Source organism: Ipomoea triloba, chromosome 9 (genome assembly GCF_003576645.1).
Source record: "Ipomoea triloba cultivar NCNSP0323 chromosome 9, ASM357664v1".
Lineage (NCBI taxonomy): Eukaryota > Viridiplantae > Streptophyta > Magnoliopsida > Solanales > Convolvulaceae > Ipomoea > Ipomoea triloba.
The window spans coordinates 21,870,873-21,887,934 of NC_044924.1; the positions used below are offsets into that span (position 1 = coordinate 21,870,873).

At 34.7% G+C, this 17,062-nt stretch overlaps 1 protein-coding gene and 1 pseudogene across 1 annotated transcript; one reads left to right on the forward strand and one right to left on the reverse strand.

Moving 5' to 3' along the window:
• Positions 1-6,896: 6,896 nt before the first annotated feature.
• Positions 6,897-10,483, reverse strand: LOC116029752 (protein FAR1-RELATED SEQUENCE 5-like). Its single transcript, XM_031271792.1, has 5 exons — positions 10,420-10,483; positions 10,273-10,335; positions 10,112-10,204; positions 8,451-9,522; positions 6,897-8,007 (listed from the first exon to the last, which is right to left on the reverse strand). The coding sequence occupies exons 1-5, from the start codon at positions 10,481-10,483 to the stop codon at positions 6,897-6,899; spliced, it is 2,403 nt and encodes an 800-aa protein (XP_031127652.1).
• A 3,319-nt stretch (positions 10,484-13,802) lies between these two features.
• Positions 13,803-15,764, forward strand: LOC116029753 (annotated as a pseudogene).
• The last annotated feature ends 1,298 nt before the right edge of the window (positions 15,765-17,062 follow it).

Here is a 17,062-nt window from a genome sequence, read left to right on the forward strand (position 1 = left end):
ATGGCCCAAAACGACGCCGTCTCTCCACTTAAGGAGAGACGGCGCCGTTAGGTCTCCCGTCTTTCTTTTTTTTTTTTTTCTTTTTTTCTTTCCTTGTTTCCGCGACACAGACGCAGACTCTTCGGACACCATTTTTGCTGCTTGTATCATCACTCTTCTGTCGTCATTGTGGAGAGACGCAGCAGACTCGGACGCCATCGCCATCTCCACTGCTTCCTCACTCTCCACGCCATTGCCATCGCCACAAGAAGACAGACAAAACCACTCCATTGCTTGAGGAAACAACAGATTCTTGAAGGTAAACATCTCATTCCTTGTTCAAGCACAAATTTCCTTGTTTATTGTTTTTGAGCAGGTTGTATTTGTGTCCATAGTAGATTATTGATATGCATATAGTACATTTTAGGTTAACCTAGCATGTTTTGGAACTTGGAAGAGGAGACTGACTATATTGCTATGAATTACAGAGTATTAGGTTAGCCTATATTTTGGACTTCAATATCAACTTTGCAGTTCTATTAATTCCTGCCTCCTATTTTCATGGTTCTTAAAATGCTTTAAGAGTTGTTGAATTTCACAATGTTTGATTGGAGGGAGGGGAAGAGAACAGAAAAACAGGGCATCTTCATTATATGTCTTAGGTTCAGTATATTATGTTTGACAATGTTTGACTACCTCATTATATGTCTTAGGTTCACTATATTATGAGATTCATTTGAGTTTTATCTGGCAAACCACTCTCTGTTGCTGTTGCTTAATTTTGTGCTATAAGTGAAGGTGAACACCTAAAGTGGAATGACCATCAGTAGTTATATTATAATCACTGGCAGAGAGGGATTAAATAAATCATGTGCCTTAATTACTTGCTGAAGGATTCTTAGCATTATTTGTCTTGAAGGGAAACACTTGTTCATAAAAATGTACATCTCTAGATATGAAAACTGAACCATCTTAGCTTGTACATCATATGAAATATTTCCTTTTACATTAGCAATGAAAATGCACTTCCTTCATCTTGATGCCATTTTATGTCTTAACTGTAGCTGTGTGGATGCATAACATAAACAACCAAACACCTTCAAATCAAGTGCTGTTCATATCAGTGCTCGCCCATGGCAAATGTGTCCATTCTAGATGTGAGCTGTGGGTGGTAGACTGGTAGTTATGCTGTTTTAAATTATTGTTTCTTAATAGAGGACCTTCTTGACTGGTGTCATATCAAGATATTCTGAAAATTCTTGAACCTGCCAAGATATGCAATTTTGTTCTGAATTTTATTGTATACTGTATGGTTCTACATGTTTTGAGCCTTTCACTTCTTTCATAGATAATTCTCTTTCAGTTTGGACTGGGTGCTAATGCTTTCTATGTAATATTAGAGCTTTATGCTGAAGGAAATATCCTTCTTAGTTCTTACAGATTCTGATTTTAAGGTCTTTGATTGTGTTGAGTAAAATAACTGTGCTTTAAAGCTTTTCTATGTTTTTACTTTAATCCTGATTGGCTAAATAAGGATTCCTTATTTCATTTACTATTTATTCGACTGTAAGTCTATAACCAGTATGTATACTGCTATGCATAAATTTTGATTTGCAGTCTTGCAGAAACCATTTAAAAGCTTAAAACTTGAAAGAAAGACAGTTGGTCAGGTTTGTTCTTTAACCATTTAACATTATCTTCATTAAGTTATTTTTTGCCCTTTATTGATAGTCTTAAGTTTTAATTTTTATGATATTATATAGTATAGGATGACAAGTAAGGCTATCTTTACCCATGTATATAGAACACAATGACCCCAAAATTGCAAGGGGAGAGCTGCTTGCGAACACCAATAAATTACTTAGAAATTTAATACTACGTATTTACTAAACATAATATCAATGTCTTACTAACATTTTAGTTGTAGCAGATATGTCTAGCCAAGACTTGAATCTTACATTAGAAAAGGTTACAAAAACCTACCGGAAAAGGAAACGAACTACAAACACTGAACAGACTCAAACTGAAAGATCATCAGACTGTGCTAGAGAAGAGAGATCGAAGAGAAATCAAGACTGTGCTAGAGAAGAGAGATCGAAGAGAAATCAAGATAGGGGCCAATCTGATCAGGGCAATGCTCCTACTGTAGTAAAGAAAGAAAAAGGAAAAGGGAAAATTCAACCTACAAATGAACCTGGATTGCTCAATTCAAAGATGTCACCTATGGAGCTAAGTAAACTGTTGCCAAAGCTCACTGATGAACAGAAAAACGCTGTCCGGGAGATTGGTTTTGGCTCATTGCTAGAGATTAAGTTGTCCAACTTGGATAGAATGTTGACTACCTATTTGGTAAAAAACTTTGATGTGTATAGATGTGCTTTGAGGTTAGAGAAAGAAGAAATGTTGCTGACGGAGGATGATGTGGAGAGCACATTAGGCCTCCCCAAGAGTGATATTCAAGTTGTTGAAGGGAACAACTCAAATGCAACTACAGAATATAACAACTTGGTGGAAGAATGGAGAGTGCATTGGAGAATAGATAGTTGTTCTCCATTGGTGAAAACACTTTCTGAGGGATTAGGTGAGAGGAAAGACCATGGTAATATGTTCAAAAGGGATTTTGTGGTGTTTGTAGTTTCCAGTTTGTTCAAGGGCCACGCCAAATGGACATCAAACTTTAAACTCTTGTACTCATTGATGGATGTGAACAACATAAAGAATTTGAACTGGTGTGGATATATTTTCAAAAGTCTTATTGATAGTGTTGAAAAATGGACGAAGACACCCACTGCATTCTTCACTGGTCCACTCATCTTCTTAGTGGTAATACCTTTGATTCAATGTATGTTGTTTATTCTCTTAATGAATCTTTGACTTTCATACTAACTTTATTTTTTATTTTTTAGTTTTCATACATTGATAGGTTGCAATTCAAAGGGCAGCAAATAGAAAGAAAATTCCCTGCCATATCAGCTTGGACGGTTGACATGGTCCAAAAATGATTTGCAGATGAAAAGCGAAGTGGTGCATTTGGCAGGGGAAAGGTTTTGGACAGAGTTAGAAAGCCAGTTGTTGATGTTGAAAACAATGAAACTATTCAAGGAAAGGAAAAAGAAAGCGATGGGGTTGAGGTGCAGGAACTAGTTGGTGATAAAGCTGCAATGAGTGATGTAGAGAAGATATCTACAGAAATGAAGATATTGGCTGCAGCTATAGTTAGATTTGGGAAAGCTATGGCTGAAGTTGGGAGCAAAAACATGGGGAAAGACATTATCAAGAAAACTTTCAGCAAGATGTCTGATATGCTGAATGTTGCATCAACTTCCCAACCTGCTGAGACTTCGACGTTGTTGGATGATGATCCAATCTTCAATGACGAGAGCTTTCTTGCAACAGTGTCAGCAATGGAGAAAGCATTCATAATCACCATAAACCCTGCTGAGCATCCAAAAGAAGTAGAATTGGATGGCCTACCTTCATCACCAAAGTGGGATTTGTTAACACCTACCCCCCCGGATGTTCAAAAGCCAAATGAAACAACCACCACACGCCCTGATGAACACAATGCACCTACCAATCTCCAAGAGACTGAAAAGAGCACAACAACAGTAAAACCATTGTTTGACATGTAAGTAAAGTCTAAAATTTCTGATTAAGGTACATTATTTATGTGCATTAGGTACATTATTTTTATTAATTGGGTACATTATTTTTATGTGGCAGTGTAATTGAAGAATCGGAGTCTGATTTTGAACATGTCCAACATGGGGAGAGAGAAAACAGAAAATTAAAAAATCTTCCATTGAAACTGAGGTCTCCATTTTGGACGACAAACAAAGAAAAACTATCTTTTGTCAGTGCAAAGCGAAAACTACTGTCTGATTTTATATTCATGGACCCGTCGCCTGAACATCCAACTGAGTAGGTTACTGATATTGTTTTATGCTAATATTTGTCTTTAATGAGTATTAACAAGACATTTTCTTGCAGTGAGTCGCTGTTTAAGTATAAAAACTACTACATTGGAAGAGACCAGTTCTTGACTCTACGGAGTGGTTGGGTAGAGAAGTGTATTATAGATGTTTGGAGCTTTGAAATGAATAAAAAAAATATCACCCGTGGAATGGGTGAGCCAAAGTTCATCTACTTCACTACCAATCCTATTGTAAGTGGCTGGACTTTCTCTTATATTACAACATTATATTGATAATGGAATCTTATTTATTGTGAGATATTCTGCACAGGGTACATAATTTTTGTTCACAGGGTACATAATTTTTGTTCATAGAGTACATTATTTGTGTGCATAAAAGTTAGGTGTATATAGTACATTATATTTGATGGTGTTCTATTTTAATCATTATTATTTGGCCATGTAATATGTTATACTTACAAATATCATTTCATGCTCAGATGCAAATTGATGATCCGGATGGTAAGAAAAAAGAAATCTCTCCAAGTTCAAAACAAAGACAATTCAATCAATGTCTGGATTATGAGCTTCAATTGAATTCCAACATTGACATTTCTGATGCAGAACTGGTAATTTATAATACATAATATTATAAATTAATAAATTCTATGAAAGCCATTTTATATATACTCATTGTTTATACTTCTAAAATCATATGTATTTAGATTTTCTTCGCTGTTCTACGCCATGATCACTACTTCATCATTTGCTTGAATTTCAAGAAAAGGGTTGTCCAAGTCATTGACAACAAAACACTTGGCAAAGGTTTCAACTTTGTTTCTAGATATGAAAATTGTGATCAAATCCTTGTAAGTTGCAAACCTAAGATTCTTGTGTGTTCAAATTAAGAACTATTAGGTATTTGATATATTATAATGGACATAACTAATGTGCAGGTTGAAGCATTCAAGAACTACTGCAAATTTAAAGGGATCACAACTTTGTTGAACAAAATGACAAAGAATGGGGATGATGATGATGATGTGTTTAAGCACGAATTAGTGAAGATGTATTGGAAAAATCCTTCTAATGTTACTGATTGCGGAATTTATTGCATGCGTCATATGGAGACCTTTAAGGGCATTGGACCGAATTGGGATTCCGGATTCAATAGAACAACTGCAGATGTAAGTACTGTAGATGTTTGTTATGTGCATATTATGATTTTGTTTGTTAGTTTTTTAATACTTCTTTCTATGTCATAATCATTCATGTGTTTGCTTGTGTATATAACTACCATTCTGTTTCAATATATGTGCAGGACTTGTTCTTGGCATCTTTGAGAGCAAAATATGCTGTAGACATAATATTTTCAGAAATGAATGAGTACAGTGATTCCGTACTAAACGCAGCCCGGAATATTTACAACTTGTAATTTACAACTTGTAATTAATTGACTTCTATGCCATAATGGCAAAAGGTACATTTTTTTAGCCCATAGGGTACATTATTTGAAAGCGCAAGGTACATTTTCTTAACCCATATGGTACATTATTTTAAAGCTCTACGTACATTTTCACAGCCACATATGACCTTAGCAAATGGTACATTTTGTTAGCTCATAGGGTATATTATTTTAGAATGCTAGGTACATTTTTTTAACCCATAGAGTACATAACAAAAATCAAGTGATGGTCAGTTCACAAATGTATGTGATTTTAGCAAAAGGTACATTTTTTTAACCCATAGAGTACATAACAAAAATCAAGTGATGGTCAGTTCACAAATGTATGTGATTTTAGCAAAAGGTACATTTTTTTAGCCCATAGGGTACATTATTTGAAAGCGCAAGGTACATTTTCTTAACCCATAGAGTACATTATTTTAAAGCTCTAGGTACATTTTCACAGCCACATATGACCTTAGCAAATGGTACCTTTTGTTAGCTCATAGGGTACATTATTTTAGAGCGTTAGGTACATTTTTCTAATCCACAAAGTACATTACAAAAAAAAAATATGATGGTCAGTTTACAACCACATGTGACCTTAGCAAAGGGTACATTTTGTTAGCTCATATAGTACATTTAAAAAATCAAATGATGGTTAGTTCACAAACGTGTGTGACTTTAGCAAAGGGTTTTTTTTTTTGTGATCCCATAGGGTACATTATGTTAAAGCGCTAGGTACATTTTTTTAAACCCACCGAGTACATAACAAAAATCAAGTGATGGTCAGTTCACAAACGTATGTGATTTTAGCAAAAGGTACATTTTTTAGCCCATAGGGTACATTATTTTAAAGCGCAAGGTACATTTTCTTAACCCATAGGGTACATTACTTTAAAGCGCTAGGTACATTTTCACAGCCACATATGACCTTAGCAAATGGTACATTTTGTTAGCTCATAGGGTACATTATTTTAGAGCGTTAGGTACATTTTTCTAACCCACAAAGTACATTACAGAAAAAATATGATGGTCAGTTCACAAACACGTTCACAAACACGTGACTTAGCAAAGAGTACATTTTGTTAGCTCATATAGTACATTAAAAAAATCAAGTGATGGTAAGTTCACAAACGTATGTGATTTTAGCAAAAGGTACATTTTTTTTAGCCCATAGGGTACATTATTGTAAAGTGCTAGGTACATTTTCTTAACCCACAGAGTACATCACAAAAATCAAGTGATGGTCAATTCACAACCACATGTGACCTTAGCAATGTACCAGCGTTAGCTCATAGCTCAAAAATAATGTACCTAATGCACAAAAATAATGTACCATAATCAGTAACATTTCACAACCACATGTGACCTTAGCAATGTACCATCGTTAGCTCATTGCTAAAAAATAATGTACCCTATCCATTAAAATAATGTACCTAATGCACAGAAATAATGTACCATAAACAGAAACACAACTTTCAAGTCAAAAAATATAAAACCAGTTCACAATTTGTCAAAGTGCATATATAAGTAAACAAAATCTTACTACAACTTCTTCTAATTATCATTTGAATTGTTTTGAGACTTAGACCTAACACAAATCAACTCTGAACTAGTATTGCCACTAGGATGAACAAGATAACCACTACCAACAATATCAGAAACAACTTGCTGCACAGAAGATTGGACTACAGCCTTTGTGTTTTTTTCAACCGTCTTTGCATAATTCTTTCGACTTCTGGCTTGGTTATACTTTTTTTGTAGTGTACTAATTGGCCTTCGATTACGAACACCTTTTACACCACTTCGTTCTGGATTTTGTATACCACCACTTGGCATGGGTCTTTCCAAATCATCAAAGCAAATGGGACCAACCTCACCTTCAATCCTTCTTCTACCATCTTCAAAAATTTCTTCACAGACTTGTCGAGCTTTGCAATTGTCTTGACTTGATAGAACCAACCTTTGCAATTTTCTACCCATTTCTATAACCCAAATTGGAGAAGCAACGGTAAAAGTACTAGAAGATGATGCAATATCCATTATCCTGTCTTCAGCCACCTTTTTTGTCCACCTATTACAAATATATTTCTCGGGAATTTTTTCAATACAATGAATGTTAAAAATACGCAAGCAATGTGAACAAAGGATGCCCATCTCTGAGAAAAACTTGCAAGTACAACATATTGTCATATCCTTCATATTGAAACAAACTTCATGTCGAATAATGTCAATATCTGGGCGCCAAATGTGATATTTAAACTCATTAGCATTGCTTGCCACAATCTCTTGATGACATGCAGCACCTTTCAAATATTGTTGTTCAAACAAGTAATATACCTCTATGGTGTATACATTCCTAGCATGTAAAAGAAGCTTCACATGATCCAATGCCATTGTAGGCAACCCTTGAGAACACCGGACATCTTCTCCATTCTCTTTACTTCTCCACTCAGAAACCACATTGACAAAAGAGTTATAAAAATCACACAACCCAGATGTTTTAGATAACCTTCTTGAAACTGAATGATTTGTAGTCTCACTTCGTTGGGACGATAAAATACCTCCAGAAAAGTAATCTTTACTAAAAGCAGGACACCACTTCTCCCTAATAACATACAATTTGTCTAACCAAGCATTTGTATGGCACTTATACTCTGTCACCATCCTGAAAACAACAAACCTAAGTGTGACTGCAAAGGTACATTTTCAACATACATAAGGTACATTATTAAAACACATAGGGTACATTTTCTGAACACTACAATTTCCAACTTAACATCAAATAAAGTATATGTCAGTTGATTTTATAAGCACAAATGCCACAAAGGAAACACACATAAAGTACAATGAAAAGATCTAAGTTCTAAATGCAACTGGAAAAGAAGGGAAAAAACATTATCAAAATGTTACTACAAAAAATACATTTTCAGTATACATAAGGTACATTATTAAAACACATAAAGTACATTTTCTAAACAATATACTTTCCAACTTAACTTCAAAAGTAAAACATTACGTGGTTGATTTTATAAGTGCAAACTAATACAACTCACAATGCAAGAATGACAAAACATATATAGAAAATGATAAATTTAATAGTATACGTACCTATTCCAATAAAATTCAAACTCAGCTTCAGTGTCCGTGTACTTTAATAGAAGATTAAATAACTCCATAAAGCCTTTTTGACTCCTTAAACCTTTGATATGCTTTTTTGAATTCTCTCGAATATGCCAAATACAAAGTCTGTGTCTTGCACTTGGGAAAACTTGTGAAATTGCAGCAGACATAGCAGAACACTGATCGGTCATGATTGTTTGTGGACACTTACCATCCATAGCTCGCAAGAATGTCTTAAACAACCAAACAAATGATTCAATCCTTTCATTCAATAAAAACCCACAACCAAACATTATGTTCATACAATGGTGATTCATGCCAACAAAGGGACCACAAATCATATCGTACTTATTAGTACGATACGTTGTGTCATGTACTACTAAATCACCAAACAACACAAAATCCTCCTTCATTCTTGCATCCCTCCAAAAAAAACTACACAATCTTGCATTGCCATCCACTTCAAAATCAAAGAAAAAGTTAGGTTCATTTAATTGCCTCTGCCTAAAGATCTCAATTAATGAATTCGAATCGGTGCCATCTAGGCTCTTTATCGAATCTATAAGTAGGCTATTATATGCATCCCTTGGTGTAAATCCAACGAAAGGTGAACCTCCAGACTGATGCTTCAAAAAAAGGATGCCATCCGACAGTGCAACCCCACTCCTTTTCAAGTCTTTTAAATAAGACAATTGATTAGCACCAACACTTCGGTGTGACCGAAGAAGATAACTTTTCGAAGGTGGGCAAAACTCATGGTTATGATCCTTTACATGTTTTGTCACAATCAACTGCCCATTAGATGCCATATCAAACTGACAACCTGCAGTACACCCTGTTCGTGTGTCTACCCTTGAATATGACCTTGAAGACTTATTTGTATTAGACTTGAAACCAGCCTTTGCACAGTGGAATTTTTTTGTTTTAATAATGTGAGTACCGGGAACGTAATACTGCTTGCCCTTTCTAACACTAAATCCCAATCTTGAAGCATAATCATTATATAAATTATATGCTTCTTCAATTGAAGCAACTGTAATCCCCAACAAGTCCTGATTAACTGTAAATTTTAAAAAACAATACAACTAACAAATTTAAAAAATCAAATTTCTAAGTAGAGGGGGGTAGGGTAGTGTGCCGAATAAATCCAACAATGCTCTACAAAGAAAAAAGATATTACTAAAAGAATAAACTGAATGAACAACAGACAGTACAAATAAATCATGCATAAAAATAATGTACCCTAACCATTAAAATAATGTACCTAATGACCAAAAATAATGTACCTTAGTCAGAATCAGAATGCACACAGAAATGATACATAAAAATAATGTACCCTATGTATTAAAATAATGTACCTAACGCACAAACATAATGTACCCTATGTACCTTAGTCAGAATCAGAATCCACACAGTAATGATACATAAAAATAATGTACCCTATGTATTAAAATAATGTACCTAACGCACAAACATAATGTACCCTATGTACCTTAGTCAGAATCAGAATGCACACAGAAATGGTACATAAAAATAATGTACCCTATGTATTAAAATAATATACCTAACGCACAAACATAATGTACCTCAATCTGAAACACAACTAATAATAATTAAATGATAATAAACAACTTTAAAAAAAAAAAAACCTGGAATAGAAGAACTAGCATCCATAGCATTACAAGAACTAGCATGAACTCCAATCGGTGAATTCTCTTCAGTTGCACCCCGAATAGTGCCAACTGCAAATAATGTATCTAATAATTACATTAAGCATGTTCAACAATGTAGCATGCAATCAAATACAAACCTGGAATTGATTCAACATCAATGGAAGAACTCAATTCAACATCAATCAAGGCATTCACATCTCCTACAATATAATAAAAAAAGCACGATATAAATCAAAATACAAATTAAAAAGCAAACCTAAATCACATATAAACAATATAAAAACCTGTAATATCATCATTTAATTTGATGGCATCAATTCTGTTGTTCGTATCACTGATGTTATCCATGATGCAAAATGTGTATTCAATGCGAAATTGTTGAGATGGCAGTCGCAGAGGCGAGATGGCGATGACTGAAATCGTAAAGGAGATTCGTAAAGGAGGTTGCGATGATCGAATGAAATCGCAAAGAAGAGAACAATGGCCGAATTGCAGACGGGAACAATCACAGAAAAAAATCACGCATAACAGCCTAACGGCGTCTGACGGCGTTACTACTTAACCTGCGAATTTTTTTTTATTTATTTAGATTGAACGACGTAGTTTTGGGCCATGGTCCACACAGCTGTGTGGACCATGGTCCATGCAATAATTTGCCCACCGAACAAGCCTAATGTAGAAAAAAAGAGAAGCGAACAATTCTATTCTATTTTTAAAAAATTATTTTAATTTCCATTAAAAAAAACATTTCCAGTTACTACTTTCAATTTTACCAACCAATTGACCTAAATGCATCAATTTAACAATGACCTATTATTATTATTATTATTGTTGTTGTTGTTGTTGTTGTTGTTGTTGTTGTTGTTGTTGTTGCTGTTGTTATTATTATCGTTATTATATATTATTGTTATTGTTATTATTACTACTACTACTATTACTACTACTATTATTACTACTATTACTACTACTACTATTACAACTATTAGGAAAAATTGTATTTTTTGTTCCTAAGTTATAAGGTAATTGTAGAATTTGTACCTAAGTATTGGTCATAGTCACTTTTCGTCCCTAAGTTATCATTGACGTTGTAATTTTCGTCCATTTACTAATAAATCATTATGGATGAAATTTGCAATTTTAGTATAACTCAGAGATGAAAAGTAAGTACAAAAATGACGAAAAGTGCAACGCTAATGATAATTTAGGGACGAAAAGTGAGCATGATCAACACTCAGGTACGAATTCTACAATTTGTTGGAAAATTAGCAATAAAATGGCATTTAAGTGGCCATTTTGTGGTACAATTTAGAGTGGGGTCCACTACCGATTTGGGTCGGGTTAAAGTGGATTCGGGTTCTTCGTAGTGAGACGAAGAGATCCATATATTGTACGCTCAAAATGGATAATGGGTGAATGAGAAATTGGTTCTCAAAGTAGACCTATTGGAGATGGAATTTTAAGTGAGGAAAAGCTTATGTAGCTTTGTCCCACATTGGTTGGGAAGGAAGATTTGCCCCACTATAAATACAAGAGCCCTTTTAAGGCTAATTGACTTGTATGGCATAGAGGCTCTCTCTCGCGCGTAGGGGGGTGCAAATCAAATCCCAAAATGAGTTCGAAAAGGCTTGAACTCGTGTGCGCCGGCTCGTTCGGAAAAGTGGCCCGCCTTGCGGGCATAAGCTAAGCGTAAGTAGACGAACTGACCTCTCGCGAGAGGTAGTTCGATGTCTCGAAGCTCAGTGGAGTCGACCTCTCAAAGGTCGTTCGCGTCACAGATTGGACCATATCCCGTCCCGCACTGCGACTCCAGTAACCTCTCGAACGCGACGTTTCACCTACTGTGTCCGTTCAGAGTTATTTTGTGAATAATAGGACTTGGTTTTTGTGAATAATAGGACTTGGTAGTGGGTGTAAGTGTTGGTTAATGGCAGAATTAAATTTCTGCTAGTGGGAGGAGGTTACAATATGGATTATCAATGCCATGATTAATGCTATGATCCATTCTCCTCCACTATATATTCGTTGTGAGCAGCAGGTTTAGAACACACCAAGAACACACAACAATACACTGTTTTCTCCTCAAAACTCTGCTCACATTTCCTTCTAGCCACCTGCGTTGAACCCACGTTCCTAGTTCGCCGGATCCAAGTTCGTGTGCTCGAACGATTGGATCGTAGTACGTTTTATCCTGGGAAACCTAGACCACAACGCTCCAGCACCCTGGGAGGCGGTAAATAAGGTTTTAAGGAAAGTGGTAACACGACCCGTGCTTCCAACCACCCGAGTTCGTCCAGGTTTCATCCTCAGTTGTAGTTCAGGATTGTGTAACCTTACGTAGGTTTTATTTCCTGTACTTTTTATCCTTCGTGGATAATTATTTTGTTGTAATTTCCATTTTTTCCTTGTATTTTCGAGATCAAGCTTGTAACACAATTACCCTATGAAAAGTATAATTTTTCCCTTATTATTGTTGTTGTTATAATATGCTACTTTGAAGGATTGTAGAAGATATGGTAAGATTCGCAACCTAAATAGACGAATCAAAAGTGAATTGAAGGCCATTGTACATGTATTCAATATGAAACTTTAATTTAGCATTTGCAAGTTAAAATTAATTGAGTGCTCAATTTGATATAATTGTCAGGATCTTAAAGAGCTTCCAATTGATGGTTCCTTATAAGTATTTGCATGAAGTAGATCATCCAATCGCTCTTGAAAGTTTGACCTCTTTGAAATCTTTAGATTTATGAGGATGTTGCTATCTTCAAAGGTTTACCCTTCAACCTTTCTCATCTTTCTAATTCGAAAATTATCAAATTGGATGATTGGCAAAATCACTACCACAACTTCCTCATAGTAAAAACTGTCATTAAAAAAAATAGTAGATATACTAAGCTTCAAAAGACTTTAAAAGTTGTATATTCCCAATTGCATAAGTTTGGTTGAGCCTATTATTATTATTATTAGGAAAAATTATATTTTTCGTCCTAAGTTATAAGATAATTGTAGAATTTGTACCTAAGTGTTAGTCATACTCACTTTTCGTCCCTAAGTTATTATTGACGTTGCAATTTTTGTCCATTTACTAATAAAACATTATGGATGAAATTTGCAATTTTAGTATAACTCAGGGACAAAAAGTAAATACGAAAATGATGGAAAGTGCAACGCTAATGATAACTTAGAGACGAAAAGTGAGCATGATCAACACTCACATACGAATTCTACAATTACCCTATAATTTAGGGATGAAAAGTGTAATTTTCCCTTATTATTATTATTGTTGTTGTTTTTGTTATAAAATGCTACTTTGAAAAAGAAAATTCCCACCACCCGTCCTTTGTAAGATTGCACAAGATATTGTAAGATTCGAAACCTAAATAGAGAGAATAAAAAAGGTATAGTTGGAAATTAAAAAGAAATGAAAAAAAAAAATATTCTGCGTGCTTAGCAATCTTACGTGGATCTTGGAATAATTGGGAAGATGATGAATTAAGATAGATCAAGTCAATGTACCAAAATTGAAAAAGGTGTAGTGGGAAAAAGACCATTTCAATACTCATCAATGCTCATTAAAGGACCAAATATTTAGTTTCTGAAAACAAAAAAAGAAATGAAATTGAAGTCAATGGCTCCATGGGACAACATGTATTTGATTATTGCATTTTCTAAGCTGTAGGCAAGCTGCCTTCTTCCTCATCCTTTGCTAGTCTGCTACACGGGCTTTTGTAGCTCTTTAAATCTTTAGTTAATAGCTTGTAAGGCATTCTGCAATAAAATTTAGATAGATAGTATACTTAATTTCAATTATTATGGCATCATCATCATCTTCTTCTTCATCATATGCTCGCAAATATGATGTTTTCTTGAGTTTTAGAGGTGAGACACGAGGATCCTTTTCTGATCATCTCTATGCAGATTTGAGGCGGGTTGGGATTAACACTTTTCGAGATGATGAATCGATTCGGAGAGGCGAGGATATTTCCGTTGAGCTATCTAAGGCCATAGAGGAGTCAAGGATATCTATCATCGTATTTTCCAAGGACTATGCCGGATCTAGATGGTGTCTAAATGAGCTTATGAAGATCATGGAATGTAAACAGAAGTTGAACCAAATTGTTTATCCTATATTTTACGATGTTGATCCTTCGGAGGTTCGAAAATAGACTGGCATGTTTGGTGATGCATTGACCCTACATAAAGAACGATTTGGGGATCAAAAAGTTAATGAGTGGAAAGTTGCACTCACTGCAGCTGCTAATTTGTCTGGATGGGATTTACAAACCGTGAAAAATCGGTAATCCTAACTCTCTTAAATTTTCTTCTATTATTGGATATTTGTCACAATCTAACACACTTACTCATAAAGTAAATTCATATTTATGGTAATTTTTTAAATAAAAAATTTAAAAATAATTGGAGAAGAATCTGCATCTGCTTTTAATTAATTTTTGCTTGTAGGTTCTGAACATAAATCTGTATTTGAAAATCGAATTTTCTGTAGAGTTTTAATTTGTATCCATGCATCAGTAATGAGCTGTTTTCTTGTATTGATAGTGTTCTATATTTTAAAGATGGAAATTTCTTTCATACTTTTAGCCTATAAGTATGCATGAATTATACTCACATCTTAATTTTGTGTTTTTTCCTTTGTTTTTTTTTTTTTTTAATATGTGCCATAAATTTAAAATGTGACCAGGTATGAGTCAAAGTTCATTGAGGCAATTACTAAAGATGTGCTAGGGGTGCTGAATTTTGTGCCTATGAATGTTGCAAAGCATCCTGTTGGAATTAATTCTCGTGTTCAAGATATACTTGATTTATTGCAAACTCAAACAAATGATAGTGTTCGAATGCTTGGAATTTTTGGCATGGGTGGTGTGGGAAAATCAACCCTTGCTAAGGCCATATACAATCATTTGATCATGAGTTGTCACGAGTTTGAAGGTAGTTGCTTTGTTGCAAATATTAGACAAGAAGTTTCTAATAAGGGGCACGAAGGCCTAGTTGGTTTACAAGAAATGCTTCTTCGGAAAACACTCAAGAGAAAGATGTTTGAAATTGATAACGTTGATGAAGGAATAAGTTTAATCAAAAGAACATTGCAATCAAAAAAGGTTCTTATTGTTCTTGATGACATAGACCACATAACTCAACTAGAATCATTAGCAGGACAACGGAATTGGTTTGGTTCAGGTAGTACAATTATACTAACAACTAGAGATGTTCACCTGTTGAATGACCTTGGAACACAAGAGAAGTACATGGTTAAAACATTAAGCATTGATGATTCGTTGCAACTCTTATGTTGGCATGCTTTTGGAGTTCCTGTACCATTAGAGGAGTATAATGAATTATCCAAAAGGATAGCAAGTTATAGTGGCGGACTTCCATTAGCACTTACAATTATAGGTTCTCATTTGCGTGGAAGATCTGTGCAAGAGTGGTTCGAAGATGCTGAGAAGTTAGCAAGTAATCCTCATGAAGATGTTCAAAAAATGCTTAAAATAAGTTATGATGCACTTGATGATGATACTAAGAACATCTTTCTTGATATTGCTTGTTTTTTTGTTGGGCATGACAAAAAGGACACTGCTATGATATTGAAAGCTTGTGGTTTTCATGCTGAAAGTGGAATAAGAAGTTTGATAGAAAGATGTTTGTTAGCAATACATAGTGGTGGAGAATCTGACAGGCTTGAGATGCATGATTTAGTACGGGATATGGGAAGAGAAATTGTTCGAAAGGAATCTCCAAAACATCCTGGCCAACGAAGTAGATTGATCGAGCCAAATGATGTCTTTGATTTTCTTGAAGGCAACAAGGTAAACCATTTCTTTTCTATTTGAGTCATTAATCTAGCTAATTCATTTGCTAGTAATATTTAGTTTTATTAAAGTATTAAAGATTTTAAAAGATCTAAAATATTGCAATATAAAATTCTTTATTTTTAGGGCACGGAAGCAATTGAAGGGGTGCTTGTAAATTCAGACGTCCTAAAGAATGTGGTTTTGAATACCAAAATATTCACAAGGATGGTAAATGTAAGAATACTTATAATGGATGGTGTGCTTCTTAAAGGATCTTTTAAATATTTGCCCAATACGCTTAGGCTATTTAGATTGCATAACTGTCAATTGAGCCGCATATCATCTGATTTTCGCTTTGAGAAACTTGCTGAGTTAGATTTGGAAGGTAGCAATATCGAAGAATTTCAACCCAACATGCAGGTTAGTATGCCTAATGTTTCTTTTAACTTTACATATTTCCTAAGAACTTTGACTAGAAAAATAGAAAAACTAATTAAATCTTCTACTACTGTATTTCACCAGCATTTTAGGTGCTTGAAGATCTTAAAGTTTGATAGGTGTAAACAACTTAAGAAAATGCCGGACTTCACCGGGGCAGAGAATCTCAAGACATTATCATTCAAATTTTGTTCAAATTTGGTAAAGGTGCACCCATCAATTGGAGTTTTGGAAAAACTTGTTAAGCTAGATCTCATGGAATGTATGAAAGTGAAGGAGCTTCCAAATAACATTTGCAATTTAAAATCACTCGAGATTTTAAGTTTGCGTGGTTGTGAAAAGCTGAAGGAGCTTCCAATTGAGTTGGGAAAATTAGAGCAACTAATAGAATTAGATGCTTATGGAACTGCAGTCTCACATATACCCTTTTCTTTGGGATGTTTGAGAAATCTACAGATATTGTACATGTGGTCACACAACAAGGGGTTAGTACAATCAAAATCAAAACCTCAACTTCTTCAACTTTTCTCAAGAAGAAATCCTAGTGATCCAGGTGGTTTTGTTCCACCTTCATTTGTGAATTTATGCTCCTTGAAACATCTAATTGTGTCTTACAACTATCTGGGTGAGGTAGATCTTGGGACCTCTCTTGGGAGTCTAAGCTCATTGGAAAATTTAG